At 52.3% G+C, this 13,136-nt stretch overlaps 1 protein-coding gene and 2 non-coding genes across 5 annotated transcripts in view; 2 read left to right on the top strand and 1 right to left on the bottom strand.

Annotated features, from left to right (window-relative positions):
• LOC131744463 (protein VAC14 homolog) overlaps positions 1-13,136 on the bottom strand; it is a 93,809-nt gene that overhangs the window by 79,996 nt on the left and 677 nt on the right. For all 3 annotated transcript variants that reach the window (XM_067019382.1, XM_059043930.2, XM_067019383.1), the window contains 3 exons: positions 1,502-1,652; positions 1,026-1,193; positions 161-223 (listed from right to left, as the gene is read on the bottom strand). In XM_067019382.1, the coding sequence (XP_066875483.1) occupies positions 161-223; positions 1,026-1,193; positions 1,502-1,652 (382 nt within the window). Of the gene's footprint in view, positions 1-160; positions 224-1,025; positions 1,194-1,501; positions 1,653-13,136 lie in introns of those variants that run through there.
• Positions 4,089-4,159, top strand: TRNAG-GCC (transfer RNA glycine (anticodon GCC)). The gene has a single exon. It is a non-coding gene; the product is annotated as a tRNA-Gly (tRNA).
• On the top strand, positions 4,584-4,654 carry TRNAG-GCC (transfer RNA glycine (anticodon GCC)). Its single transcript has one exon. It is a non-coding gene; the product is annotated as a tRNA-Gly (tRNA).

Here is a 13,136-nt window from a genome sequence, read left to right as displayed (position 1 = left end):
TACTCTCATCATAGAGCTCTATACTATTCCATTAACTGTATGTAAATGAAAAAAAATTTTTTTAATTACGAAGAGCATCCCAATGATAGAATTTATAAGCTGTACAGACAGATAGAGGAAACAGATGCTAAAAATAAGAGTGGGGACCAAGTACAAGTACCTTTAAGAGGCGGTCTAGGAGCTCAGAGCCACTCTTCACATTGGGGTCTGGATCAGCAGCCAACTATGAGAGACACAGAGGTGGAGAGAGGGTCAGGGTCAATAAATAAGACAAGGAATCCACTGAAGTCCAACAGCAAAGGCCTTGGGGCAGCCTGAACATCACATGGGCACCTCTTTCCGTGCACAGATGGAAGACAGGCAGGGGAGGCAAGGGGGTAAAGCGGAACGTGGCCATGCCGCCGAGGTGGGGCAGATCCCCGTTATGCTCGGGGACCGCCGGGACCTGCTGCCACCAGTCAGGTGGTTGCTTCCCGTTGGCCTTCCTCAGGGCTTTTCCAATCTTACAATGCTGGGTCCTCTCCACTCCTGGACGAGGGGATGGATCAGCTGTGAGGCTAAGCCTCTAGAAACGACTTCAGGGAGGAGAACTCCAGGATGATGAGAGAGGTGCTGATGAGCTATCAGGGAACCCAAAGCCTTTCTAAGCAGAGCTTTCTCTAGAGCTTATGGGCTACGCTCTCCTTGCAGGGGAAATAACAGTCTGTACTTCGGAATCACCACCTTCACCTTCTGTAAGGGAGGTCAGTGACTGTTTTTTTCCCCTCTAATTTGTGGTGGACTGATGCTTTTGTAAAATGCACTAAAAATAAATTAATAGAGATGTGGAGGAAAAACAAACATAAATACTGACAAGCCCATCTAAAAAATATATCATTAGATTGAACAGACAACAAGCACCCCTGGCAGCATGTGCTTATCTGCTCCCCTTGCATCTGGGAAAAGGGAGGCCAGCACTCAAGGTCCCGAAAGGTCAAGTCAGGTGTGTCGGGCAAGCTCAGCCCAGTCGAGGGAGGAGCGGTCACCTTGCTCAGCCCGTCAAAGAGCACGTTGAAGTGGGGCAGCACAGCGCCTCGGGCCACCTTGACGATGTTGTAGAGGGCCTCACACGCGTAGTAGCGCAGCCTGCTGTCGGCATCATTGAAGCAGGTCAGCACCGGCTCAATCAGCTCCCTCAGGTAGAGCCCCGAGTCCTGCGATGGGGCAGGGGCAGAAGGAGCTCAGAACGGGTCAGACCGCGGGGACCCAGCCCTCGGCTCCCTTGGAGATGCTCAGGCATTCGAGTGAGGGCTGGGCTCAAAGACCCTCTGCAAGTCAGCCTCCTGGGACAGGGGCCACGCCCAGGACTCAGGGTGCAAGGCCGCAGAGCCAGCCTTGCGGTCTGAGATGTGTGGAGAGAATGGCAATAAAGAAATCACAAGTCTGCAACACCCTGCTGGGGCTCGGGGGTCAGGGTCAAGGCCCTGGCTGGTGCGTACGTCCCTCCAGGAGAAGGGCTCACCTTGCCCAGCGCGATGGAGCAGGCGGCCAGGCCGATGAGGCCCCCTTTCCGGCTGTGCGGGTGCTGGGACAGGGCAAACTCCTGAGACAGCGTCTGGATCACATGCTTGATCTGCACGGTGTTGTTCTGGGCCACGAACTCCCGGACCAGCCTGGAGAGGGAGCAGAGAGGGGCTGCAGGACCAGCGGATCAGGCTGCTCCTGCTGCTGCGGCTCTGGGGCCCGGGGCTGGGGTGAGGGAGGGAGATGACCTGTTTAGAAAGAGGAACCGGGAGTCAGGCATCTCGGGGCAGGGCTTTCCCAGTTCTGCTGCTGACTGGGAGGCGTTGGCTGGGTCACGGTCCCTTCCCTTTTCTGGGTCTCCGTTTCCCTTTGTCTACGACAGAATGCAGAACGGTGCTGAACAGGGTCACTTCTGGGAACCTGAGAGAATGCACGTGAACGTTGTGCTGGGGCCCCCAAACTGCAACGATCCACCGTCTTCATTCAACACTTGCTCAGCCCTCCATTCATGCACCCAAGCAGTTCTCTGTGTCTATGTCATCATTTCCAGGGACGGTGCTGAACCCTGCCCAGGTCCAACAAGCACGAGCCACACACAAAAAAGCACAGGTAGCAACACGGCACAAGCAACACCACAGAAACAAGAACGCCATGGGCATGGGAACTGCCTGGTGGTTCAGTGGTTAGGACAACGTGTTTTCACTGCCGAGGGCGCGGGTTCCATCTCTGGTTGGGGAACTTAGGTCCTGCAAGCTGTGCGGCACGCCCAGAGGCAAAAAAAAAGAATGCCACGGGCAAGTCTCCCTGGGTTGATAGGGAGGTGCCATCTGAGTCAGATCTTAGTAGCATTAACAGGCATTTTCCAGGTAAAGAAAGGAAGGCAGGGAACCTCAGGCACAGGGAAGAGCCTGCCTAAAGGCGGGGGCCCCGAAAAGACACGGTGTATTTAGGGAAGGGTGAGGAGTCCGGTGTGTGGAAGGGGCGGCTGGGGACAGTTCAAGGAAAAGACGAGCCGGTGAAAGGTTTCCAGCAATGGGGTGACATATTTATGTCTATGTTTTGACCAGAGAGGCTGCCCCGGGTGGGGGTGGCCTGGTTTGACAGAGGGAGACTGAAACATCTCCAAGGGAGAACACCGCAGCTATCAGGGTCAGGAAGGGGGCCTGAAATACGGCCGAGGCAGTGGGAAGCGGCAGGGAGAGGGGAGAGGGCGGGAAGGGTAGAGACGCCTGCAAGGCTGCCCACCTGGGGGGTGATGCTAGCAGGGAGAGGGGGTCTGAGGGAGGCAGAGCCTGTGGTCACCCTGGAGGGATGCTCCCGAGGCAGGCCCCGCCCAAGTGGAGGCCAGCAGAGGAAGGCCCAGCTCCGTCAGGCACCAGGGTCTCCTTTCAGAGCCCAGGGGACGCGAAGACACTCTGCCCTTTGGAGGCTCACAGCATCTCTGCGGTGAGAAGCCTCATGTGGGCAAATGGTGGCATGAGGGGCCCAGACAACCACTGCGGAGCTGCGGGCTGGGGGTCAGGGACATGTTCCCAGGAGTGGGAACTGAGCTGGACCTCGGAGGAGGCAGGGACCCTGAGAGAAGGAAGCATGTGTTCCGGACAGGAGGAAATGTGTGGGCAAAAGCAAGGAGGGGAAATTCGCCAAGTTTGCCTGGGGTCCAGAGGCCAGCAGGAAATCAACTGGGATGAGCTGGCCTGGCAGCTCAGATTCAGGAGAAGGGATCTCACATCATGGATAACAGGGGAGCTGTTTACGGGTTTTGAAGAGATGTGAAAGGGTGTTTTAAGAAGCCATGAGATGGATGGGAAGGGGAGACTGTCCCATCATCAGGTGGGAGGGACGAGGACCAGTGTAGCAGCTGAAGGTGTGACCAGGGAGGCCTAAAGATTACAGACGTCCAAGTAGCTGCCTGGACTCACTGTCTAATCGCTCTGTGCCCAGCACGGCAAGTACACTGCTCGCCTCTGGCATAAAAGCGGTCTCCGGCTGGCTCAAAGAATGTTAAGGACAGTCCAGTCCAAAAGGTATTAATTAGTTTGTGTGGTTCCAGCTCGGTGTCAGGAACCTGCAAGTTATTAGCGTTGTTTAAGTAAATGTGCTGTCCTGTGAGGCTGTGACCACTCCTTTAAAAAGGCTGTTCAATGGGGATTACAGGGCTTGATAAAGATTCAATCCCGCAAGTCGCAGGGGCATCTGTTCTGTGCCTGGGACTGTGGCCACAGGTGAATCAAACAGGCCTGACTGCCGAGCTGGCAGATGTGGGCGCAGAGACAGGGAATCCAGGAAGGGGCTGCGCAGATGGCCTGTGAGGGGCCTCTTGCTTTGATCTTTATAGGGTGTGATTCCACCAAGCCCACCCCAGGGGGCTGAGGGCTGTGGATGAACCAAGGGCCTCGGGAGGAAGCCAGTTCCACAAGCAGTGTAATAAGGCGCAGCCAGGATGGCTCTACGTGAACCCGTTGTATTCTCCAACAGGACAAACCAGCCGGACGAGGCCCAGTGATGTGCCAGAGCTCTCTGACTATTAGGACAGACACAGCCTCTTGAGAAAAGCCCTGCAGGTGTGCCAGAGGACAGCCAGAGCATTGGTGGTTCAGTGGTAGAATTCTCGCCTGCCACGCGGGAGGCCCGGGTTCGATTCCCGGCCAATGCAGTGCTGCTTTTTGGCCTCTTCCTGGCAAGCTCCCCCAGAGAACCTGCTGCAGGATCCAGCTCCTCAATCACGCCCGGCCTGCAGCAGCCAAGGCTGCTGCGAATCTCTGAGCACACTTCCCTGCTGCGCGGGCGGGAACAGCAGCTGGCTTCTCCACAGAGGCACCACTGGCTGTGGGACCCTGCACCCCGTAAGGGGACTCCTGCTGCACCCCCTCAGCCTTGGCCAGTCTCCAGCGGGGAGCTGTGCTGAAGCCTGTGAGCTGTAAAACAGCTCAACACACCACGTGAGCCTTCTCTCCTGCTCTGGAGCCTAAGCTTCTGCCGTTGCAGCTGTGCTGATGTGGCCTTCCGTTCTGTGAATCAGCGTACAGACCAGGGGACGGGGTTAAAGGGAGGTGCTCACACAGCTGCTCACAGCTGGAGCACTGGTGGTTCAGTGGTAGAATTCTCACCTGCCACGTGGGAGGCCTGGGTTCGATTCCCGGCCAATGCAGCAGCAAATTTTTTTTTTTTTTGTCATCCTAAGAGACTGGATTTGACATTTCACACTGCCCACAGCATTGGGGATATAGTCTGAAAAACCTAGAAGGACTTTTTTCTAGCTTGAGTTTTCCACGCCTGTTTCCTAAATTCCACAGAGATTTAGATCTTGTGTCCCCTTGTTCTTGAGGAGTCCAGGATGTGGGGATCACCAAAGCTGCTGCAAGCAGCTGTGTCTCCCCTCCTGCCCAGACAGGCTGCCCGGGGACTCTGACTGCGGTGCCTCTGGGGAAGCCAGGCCGTGAGTGTTTCTGCACCGTCCGTGTTAGAACAGCCCTGAGAGTGGGAGTATGACTTTCATGAGGCTCCAGCAGGGCAGCGAAGAAGACCCAGCCCTGCCAGCAGCACAGCCCGTTGTTTCAGGTCACAAATGGTCCCTGAGCCACCGGAAAGGGCCCTCCTCCCCACTTGAGAGACGGCAAAGGGGACGCATTCCCTGCCCCTGAGGCGCTCTCTGCCAGAATCCCGTGGAGGGGAAACGAGAGAGGCCCCCAGGACTTTCGTGCAAAACAGAGGAAAAAAATCTGGTGAGGACAGTGCAAGGTGAGGAGGGGGCAGGCGAGAAGGGGCACACCCGGCAGCTTTCGTGGGGAGGGAGTGAGGTGTGGCTTCGTGAGGTCAGCTTTGGAAAGGGGTTCTGAAGGATCAGTAGGTATTCATTCAGGGTGGGGAGGCCCAGACAGAGGGAACAGCATGAACAGAGGCTCAGCGGAAGGAGAGAGGCACTTGGTTTGGCAGCACAAACGACACAGGAGGAGGAGACGTGGGTGACAGGGCCAGAGAGGCTGCGCCCACTCACGTGCTTGGCAAAGGAAGTGGCCTTTGCTTCTGGTGGCCGTGAGCAGCCACGGAGGGTACGAGCGATCTGCAGCGGTGGGTGGTAGGGACTTGAACAGCGTTTAGGGAACGCTGAAGACTGCAGAGGCTGACAGAGACCGAACGGTGGGAGACCATGAGCAATGGGGCACTCACGTCGGGTGACAGCGGGCAAGTGTAACGGGGTCTCCTGAAGGGGGGGGCACGGGAAAGGGGACTATCTGTGTTCAGCACCCCCCGACATTCCCGTTCGCTCTACACCAGCTGCAAGGCCCCTCACACCCCGAATCTTACCAGGACGCAACTCCGGGCACCCCTGGCCGCTACAAATACAATGGCCCATTCAGTTCCCGAGGGCCTGGAACCCCAAGTCTCTACCTGCACTTGGAGGAAGATTATCAGTGTCCAGGAGAGCAAGACAATGACAAACAGTGCTTCCCTGTGGAGGGAAACCCTGAGAACATGTTCTCACCAAAACCATCAGTTCTTAGAGCACTGGGCCTGGCCCCGTGGGTCACCCCTGGGGCCACAGCAGGAAGACCTGTGCCACGAACCGAGCCCACGCTCTCTACCTGACAGTCAGGGCGATCGAGACTGGGCCGGCTGACCTCTGCAGCCTCACTGCTCAGCTGCCCAGCACAACTTTCCTCTCCAGTAAGGGCTTCTTACTGGGCCCTGCTATGCTACTCCTTGGACACTTCCTGTCCATTCCACTCTATGGGGAAGCTCCCGCTCCCTTCCACATCCCAGCCAGCCTTCAAAGTCCACTTCAGGTCCAACCCGCTGCTTTTCCTGACCATCCAGGAAGGACCGCTCCTCCTCCGGACGCTGAAGGCCTCGCGACCCCGCAGTCTGTGCCCAGCACTGCACCATCGAATGTCACGGGTTCTTTCTCACGTGTTTCATGTTTCTAGCTCCACAGCTCCAGGCCAGAGTCCCTGAGGACAGACTGGTGCCACGATGCTCTGCCTCTCGAGCGCCAGCCCTCTCCCCGCAGCTACAGCTCCCCACACAGTAACTGAGGCATCAGTAAGCATCTGCCCAGGGACCCATCCGTGCGGGTGGGCGGGGCCGCAGGGCAAGTGTAGGGAGACACGGGCAAAGCCCCACGCTGCCGTACTGGTGACAGGGGTGGCCTGCTCATCTACACCTAACCTGTTGGGTAAATCAGAATTGTATGTGGACGGGCCTAACCCCTAGTTTACAATTCAAGTTAGGAGGGACCAAGGGCACCCCTACCAGGACCTCAAAACGCACACTGAGGAGGACCAGGTCCCCAGGGCCGTGGCTGGGGACAGACGCCGATGCCAGGATGGGCCTTGACATGCGTTTGCCTAGCGGTGAACCAACCCCCTGGGGTGCCCCAAATAGCCCCCGTCAGCAGGACCTGGTCTCTCCACAGGGCACAGGCAGAGAAAAAAAGCAACTACAAAGGGAAGCAGAGGAAGTGAAGTTTGAAATCCGGGCGTCCCCAGTTCCAGGCTATAGCGTCTCTTCAAAAGAACACCCCGTCTCCTCTTTCGTCTTCACGTTGTGAGCCACAGCTGGGGGATCTCAAAGTTAATATTTGGCCCAGAAACTTATGATCACAAAGCCCAGTGACCTTTGCTGACACCAGAGTCACACGCACCGCTGTTCTATGTCCCAGAGAAGAGATCTGCTTCGTGCCTCTAAAAACTCTGGCTGACGAAGTCTCCTCTAGAGCTTGCTCAGAGCCTCCATTCTCAACTAGTCAGAGGTGTCACAGGATGGCAGCGCCACCCATTGCCCAGGAGGCACGATGCCCAACGCTGGCCAACTCCAAGCTCTCGACACTGCTCTCAGCTTCCCGAAGTGCCACACCGACTACCTTGTCCCTGATGGAGAAGGAGCCACAGACAGGCCAGAATGTGTCCTTCACCCAAGGAGAGCCTGGGGCCTCGTCTCAGCAACAAAACCACAGCCCCGCCTGGGCCCCTCGGCCTCTGTAACGCAGCTCGGGGACAACCACAGGCTGCGTGAGGACCGGGGAGCTGACCACTTCCCAAGAACACACTCTAAGTACTCCAGGGGTTGCTTATTCCTCACAGCCACCTCCTTCTGTAGTTATTATCATCTCATCATTTAGACTTAAAACAGAGAGCCTCAGGGAGACCAAGTCCCTTTCTTGAGGTCACAGAGGATCTGAACCTTGGTACCTACAAAGCCCAGGCCCCCTCAACTCTACACCAGTTCCTCCAGCCCATCTTCTTAAAGCACGTCAGCCGCAAAGTGCACACACCCAATTACAGAGGGTACTTCCCTCGAGCAGAACTCAGGCCCCAACTGAAGTGCAGCTTTCTCCATGCATTCTCACCACTGTCTAGTGTTAGACATCTCTGAAGCACTCCTCCACCACACACGGGTGTACAGATGAGGTACATACTTGAGATGTTGAAATGAAGGTCTAGGGCTGGTTTTCTACCATTAAGGCAGGAAAGAAGTAACCATTTGCTGAGCACTTACTACATGCTAGGTAATGTGGTGGATGCTTTACATGCATTATCTCATTTAAACCTTAAAATAAGCCACGGAGCTAGGTACTATAATACTCATTTTACAGATGGGGGGAAATGAGGCTCAGAGATGTTACAAAACATACAAGGTCATACAACTTATGGATGGTAGGTGCAGAAATCAAACCTAGATTTTTCTGACACCAGGTCTGAAATCTACCATGTTCCATTATCCCCTCTTCAAACATCAAAGCTCCCACCTGTTGGATGCCAGGCACTTTACATGCATTATTTCGTTTAGCTCTATCTCATTTCATTTGTTGATGTCCAAATGGCCCGGCCAAGAAGTGGCAGAGGTTTCAGCCATTGCACGCACATTCCTATGTCTTCAGAGGAGACAATCTTGGCTGTGGCTTTGTACTATTTTTAGAGAATTAAATAAAATAATGCACATAATGTGTTTTGCACTGCATATGCTCATATAACAGTATTAGTGCAAAATCAGAATCAAACTATGATGTTACACACACCAAACAAGATCATATTCATTCATTAGCTGCGGACTGAGAACCTGCTTTGCTCCTTGCTCCAAGAAGGACAGAAAGATAATCCAGAATTGTGTTTATTCCTGTGCTGTAAAAATTTCAGCCTGGACTTGGGGCTGCCATTTTTTTCCTGACAAGTCCAATGAACCATCCCAGTTCTCTACGTAACACGCTGTAATCAGGCAACATATTCAGGCAGCGATTTCCCAAAGAGAATCTGGCAGGTAAACGTCTCCTCCATCTGCTTTGCTGAGTATTTAAGTAACCTGGTTTCCATTTGCTCATGACTCTCTAATAACTGAACAGGAAAAGCGGAACATCTACCTCTGAGGAAAGGCCCAAGAGCTTCTGAAAGGCCCAAGAGTTAGTTAAGTAGCAAAATATACAGAGCATCCACTGGGTATAATCAGTGCAAAAGCTGTAGAGACAGCAGGAAGCATGTTTGGATCTCAGGTGACAATAGACCACTGAATAAGCGCTTCCCTCACACTGTAACACAACCTACAGGCACTCTTATTTTTAAAAATTGAGATATCATTCACATGCCATAAATTCACTCTTTAAACGTGTACAATTAATTCAGTGAGTTTTCATATATTCACAAAGCTGTGCAAGTGTCACCACAATCAATTTTAGGCTTTTTTTAATCATCCCCAGAAGAAACCCTGTAGTCATTAGTAGTCACTCCCCATTTCCCCCCAACCCCCCTCCCCCAAGCCCTAGGCAACCACTGATCTACATTGTCTTTGTGGATTTGCCTATGAATCCACACAAAAGAAATGATACAATACATGGCCTTTTGTGACTGGCTTCCTTCACTTAGCATAATGTTTTCAATGTGCAATTTTTTTCTTAAGATGAGTTAACTGAGGCACGGAGAGGTTAAACCCAAGGTCACAAACTCAAATGCTTACAGGGGCCAAGAAGGAGACACAAGTGAGAAGCCCAAGGGAGGTAAGACAGGCTGTAGTGAACTTGCCAACACAGGAAGCAAACTGGGGAGCCCATGTCCTGGCTGGGGGAAGAGGGTGGGCCCCTGGGTCCCCTACTGCTACATGGGAATGTGGGCCGCAAAGAGCCACATCTTCCCATTCTTTAATAGAAGCCAGAAAACTGAACTTCACTGTGAAATTTCCTGATTTAAAATACCCTGCAATCCAGGCCAAACCAAACAGGTCTGTGGCAGGACACGGCCCCTGGCTGCCAGTCTGTGACCCCTGGATGAAGCGATCTGCTGGGTGGAATTCTGACCCTCACTCCAAAATCTGCCTGCAGTCCCCTGGTAATAAACAGTGTCTCCCTACAGAGGTGGCAGGCTCCAAAAGGGCAGGTCAAACTCAGCAGTTCAACCCTGATCTAGTCACAGAGCCCCAGGGATCCCTGCCGCCCATGCCACCCTCCCCACCCTGCCTTACCCAGCAGGCAGGGACTCGTCCCTCAGCAGCTCTGATCCTGGAGCCCCTCCTTGGGCTTCGGTGTTCTCAGGGCGCAGGGCCTGGGCACCTCCATTTGCTGGCTTTGGGAACTCAAAGTTCAGGAACACCAGACACTTGCCAGTGAGCCCATCCCTGGTCACCACGAAGGGCATCATCTCTCCCAGCCTGCAGTGACGGCCCTGTCACCGCAGGGAGGGAGCGCCCACCACACCTATCAGAGCGCCTGCTGGCGTTTCTCCCCCACGCTAGACTCTCCCGGAGAGCGGGGCCTGCGGTCTCACCACCCCTGTCCTTGGGACTCATCAGGGACTATAACCCGACACCCAGGGCCCGCAAAACCTGCCACAGCCACTCTAAAATCTTAGCCTCAGGGCCTTATCCTTGAGAAAGCGGTGTGGGCGTGTTGGAGCCAGGCTCTGGGGTAAAGGCTCTCCAGGACTGTGCACGACAGGCTCACACATTTAGCCATCAGATCCTGGTCACCTAACACAGCCAGGTCTTGAGAGTCTAGAGTCTGGGGTCCTTCAGTCGAGCCAAGCATCCGTCTCTGTGTTTTTAGCGTCTGAGAGGTCTGTCATCAAGACAAAACACTCTCGTCTTACTAGGAATTTTAATGGCTCACTCCAGCACCCCATGCAGCACTGGTTCTGCCACCCGAGCAGATAGATGGTTTCCAGAAAACAGAAAGTGGCAGTGAAAACTACCATGGGGGTGTTCAAGTATGACATTTTATTAAGTATATGACTCCCTTTTGGAAGGGAACACCATTCATTGCAACGGGGAAGCCTTTTGAGACCGATGCACCTGGGTTTTTAATCCATTTCTAGCTGTGAAACCTTGGGATGATTACTTACCCTCAAGGAGCCTCTGTTTCCTCATCTGTGAAATGGGGTAACACTACCTAGCTCATAGGGCAACTGCGCAAAATAATGAGATGAGGGATGTACAAGGGCCAAATCTTCCTCCCCCCAAATAAGGCAGACAGTGTTTTACACATGATCACTTTTTTTTTTTTTTTTTTTTTTTTTTTTTTTTTTTTTTGTGGTACGCGGGCCTCTCACTGTTGTGGCCTCTCCCGTTGAGGAGCACAGGCTCCGGATGTGCAGGCTCTGCGGCCACGGCTCACGGGCCCAGCCGCTCCACGGCATGTGGGATCTTCCTGGACCGGGGTACGAACCTGTGTCGCCTGCATCGGCAGGCGAACTCTCAACCACTGCGCCACCAGGGAAGCCTGTGATCACTTTTTTAAATGATCAACTTTATGGACTGAAAAGTCACCCCCCCACACACACAGTTCATACAACCCTAGTGGCAGTATTTGGAGAAAGGGCCTATAAGGGAAGTAATTAAGGTTAAATGAGGTCATAAAGGTGTGGTCCTGATCCAATAGGATCAGTGTCTTTATAAACAAACACACTAGAAAGCTCCCAGATGAAGCACAAATAAGTCCCTCTGTCCCTGAGCAAGTTGTGAAACACATACTATGAGGAACATATCAAACAGAACACTGGTCAGGGGACTAAGATCCTGCAAGCCACAAGGTGCAGCCCCCGCCAAAAAAAGAAAGTGGTGCTTGATGAGAGAAGCAGCTAGGTGGTTCTGGACATACTGGATGTCAGAGCTGAAGGGGAGGGTCCTTTTAGTAAAATCCAAACCCTTTAGCTGAGGAGGAAACTAAAACCCAAAGCAGTTAAGGCAGTGGTTCTCAACCGGGGTGACTGTCTGTTCCCCAGGGGACATTAGGCAGTGTCTGGAGACATTTTTGGTTGTACAAGTGACAGAAAGCTACTGGTGTCTAGTGGGTAAAGATCAGGGATGCTGCTAAAAACCCTATAATGCACAGGACAGCCCACCACAACCAAGAATTATCTGTCCCACAATATCAGTAGTACTGAGGTTAAGAAACCCTGAGTTAAGGAATTTGCTGGAAGTCAAAGAACGAGTGTCACACAACAGACTAGATTAGAGCTGTACAAAGCATTCTGCAGTGATGGAAATGCTCTAAAATCTGCACTGTCCATTATGGCAGCTGACAGCCACATGTGGCTGTTGAACATGTCAGATATGGGCAGTGTGACTGAGGAACTGGATAAAATTTTTATTTTATCTTCAATAATTTAAATGTAAATAGCCACCCATGGCCAGTGGCTACCCTATGAGACAGGGCAAAACTACAATCCATATTTCCTGATGCCCAGACTGGCATTCTTTCAGTTTCACAGCCTGCCTCTTCCTACTCTTTTGAAATTACCCACCCACCAGACTTTAACACAACGATTTGGCTGGAAAAAAAAAATACAAATGTAAAATAACAGCAGAAAAACCTTAATGTTTGCAGTTAAATACCTTGTTTTGTAATTTTTTAAAAAAAGCAAAATGTCAGATCATGCTTACAAATAGTGTAACCTCATTATCCAGGTTTAGTTACCAATAATGGTCAACAGCAGGTCAGAAAATATTAAATGGAAAATTCCAGAAATAAACAATTTCTATGTTTTAAACTGTATGTGGTTCAGAGTGGTGAGATGAAATCTTGTGCTATCCCACCAGGACATTAGTCATCCCTTCCTCCAGCACATCTATGCTGTATATGATACCCACACACTTCGTAGCTTCTGGGTGATCAGATCGACTGTCGGTATCGCAGTGCTTATGTTCAAATAGCCCTTACTTTACTTAATAATGGCCCTAAAATGCAATGCTGGTGATGCTGGTCATTAGGATATTGTCTTACTGTGCTTAAACTTTACCATACATACGTATGTATGGGAACAAACATAGTATATATAGAGCTTGGTATCATCCAAGGTTTCAGGGATCCACTGGGTGTCTGGGGACATATTTCCCTACAGATAAGAGGGGACTGCTGTACGTGTAATAAGACTGCAGAAACAAGAACAAATAATTCTTTTTTTCACTTTCGGGGAAGTGTGATATGACAAAGGTAAACAGCCCTCTGGGTTTGAGGTTTTGGCTGATTTCTCCACTTGGTCAACTTACTGTCCCTTTCACTTCTCAGAAGCTGGGTAACAAATGAGGCAGGTCAACATCGTTAGCAAATTCTCATGCTTCCTATCTCCCTCCCATCAGAGGTCACTCTCTGATTTGCTCGTTTGCATGGAGACCACACTGAGGACACACCATATGCCAGGCACTGTGCAAAG

This window comes from Kogia breviceps, chromosome 18, assembly GCF_026419965.1.
Source record: "Kogia breviceps isolate mKogBre1 chromosome 18, mKogBre1 haplotype 1, whole genome shotgun sequence".
NCBI lineage: Eukaryota > Metazoa > Chordata > Mammalia > Artiodactyla > Physeteridae > Kogia > Kogia breviceps.
This window is presented reverse-complemented; position numbering and strand designations above follow the sequence as displayed.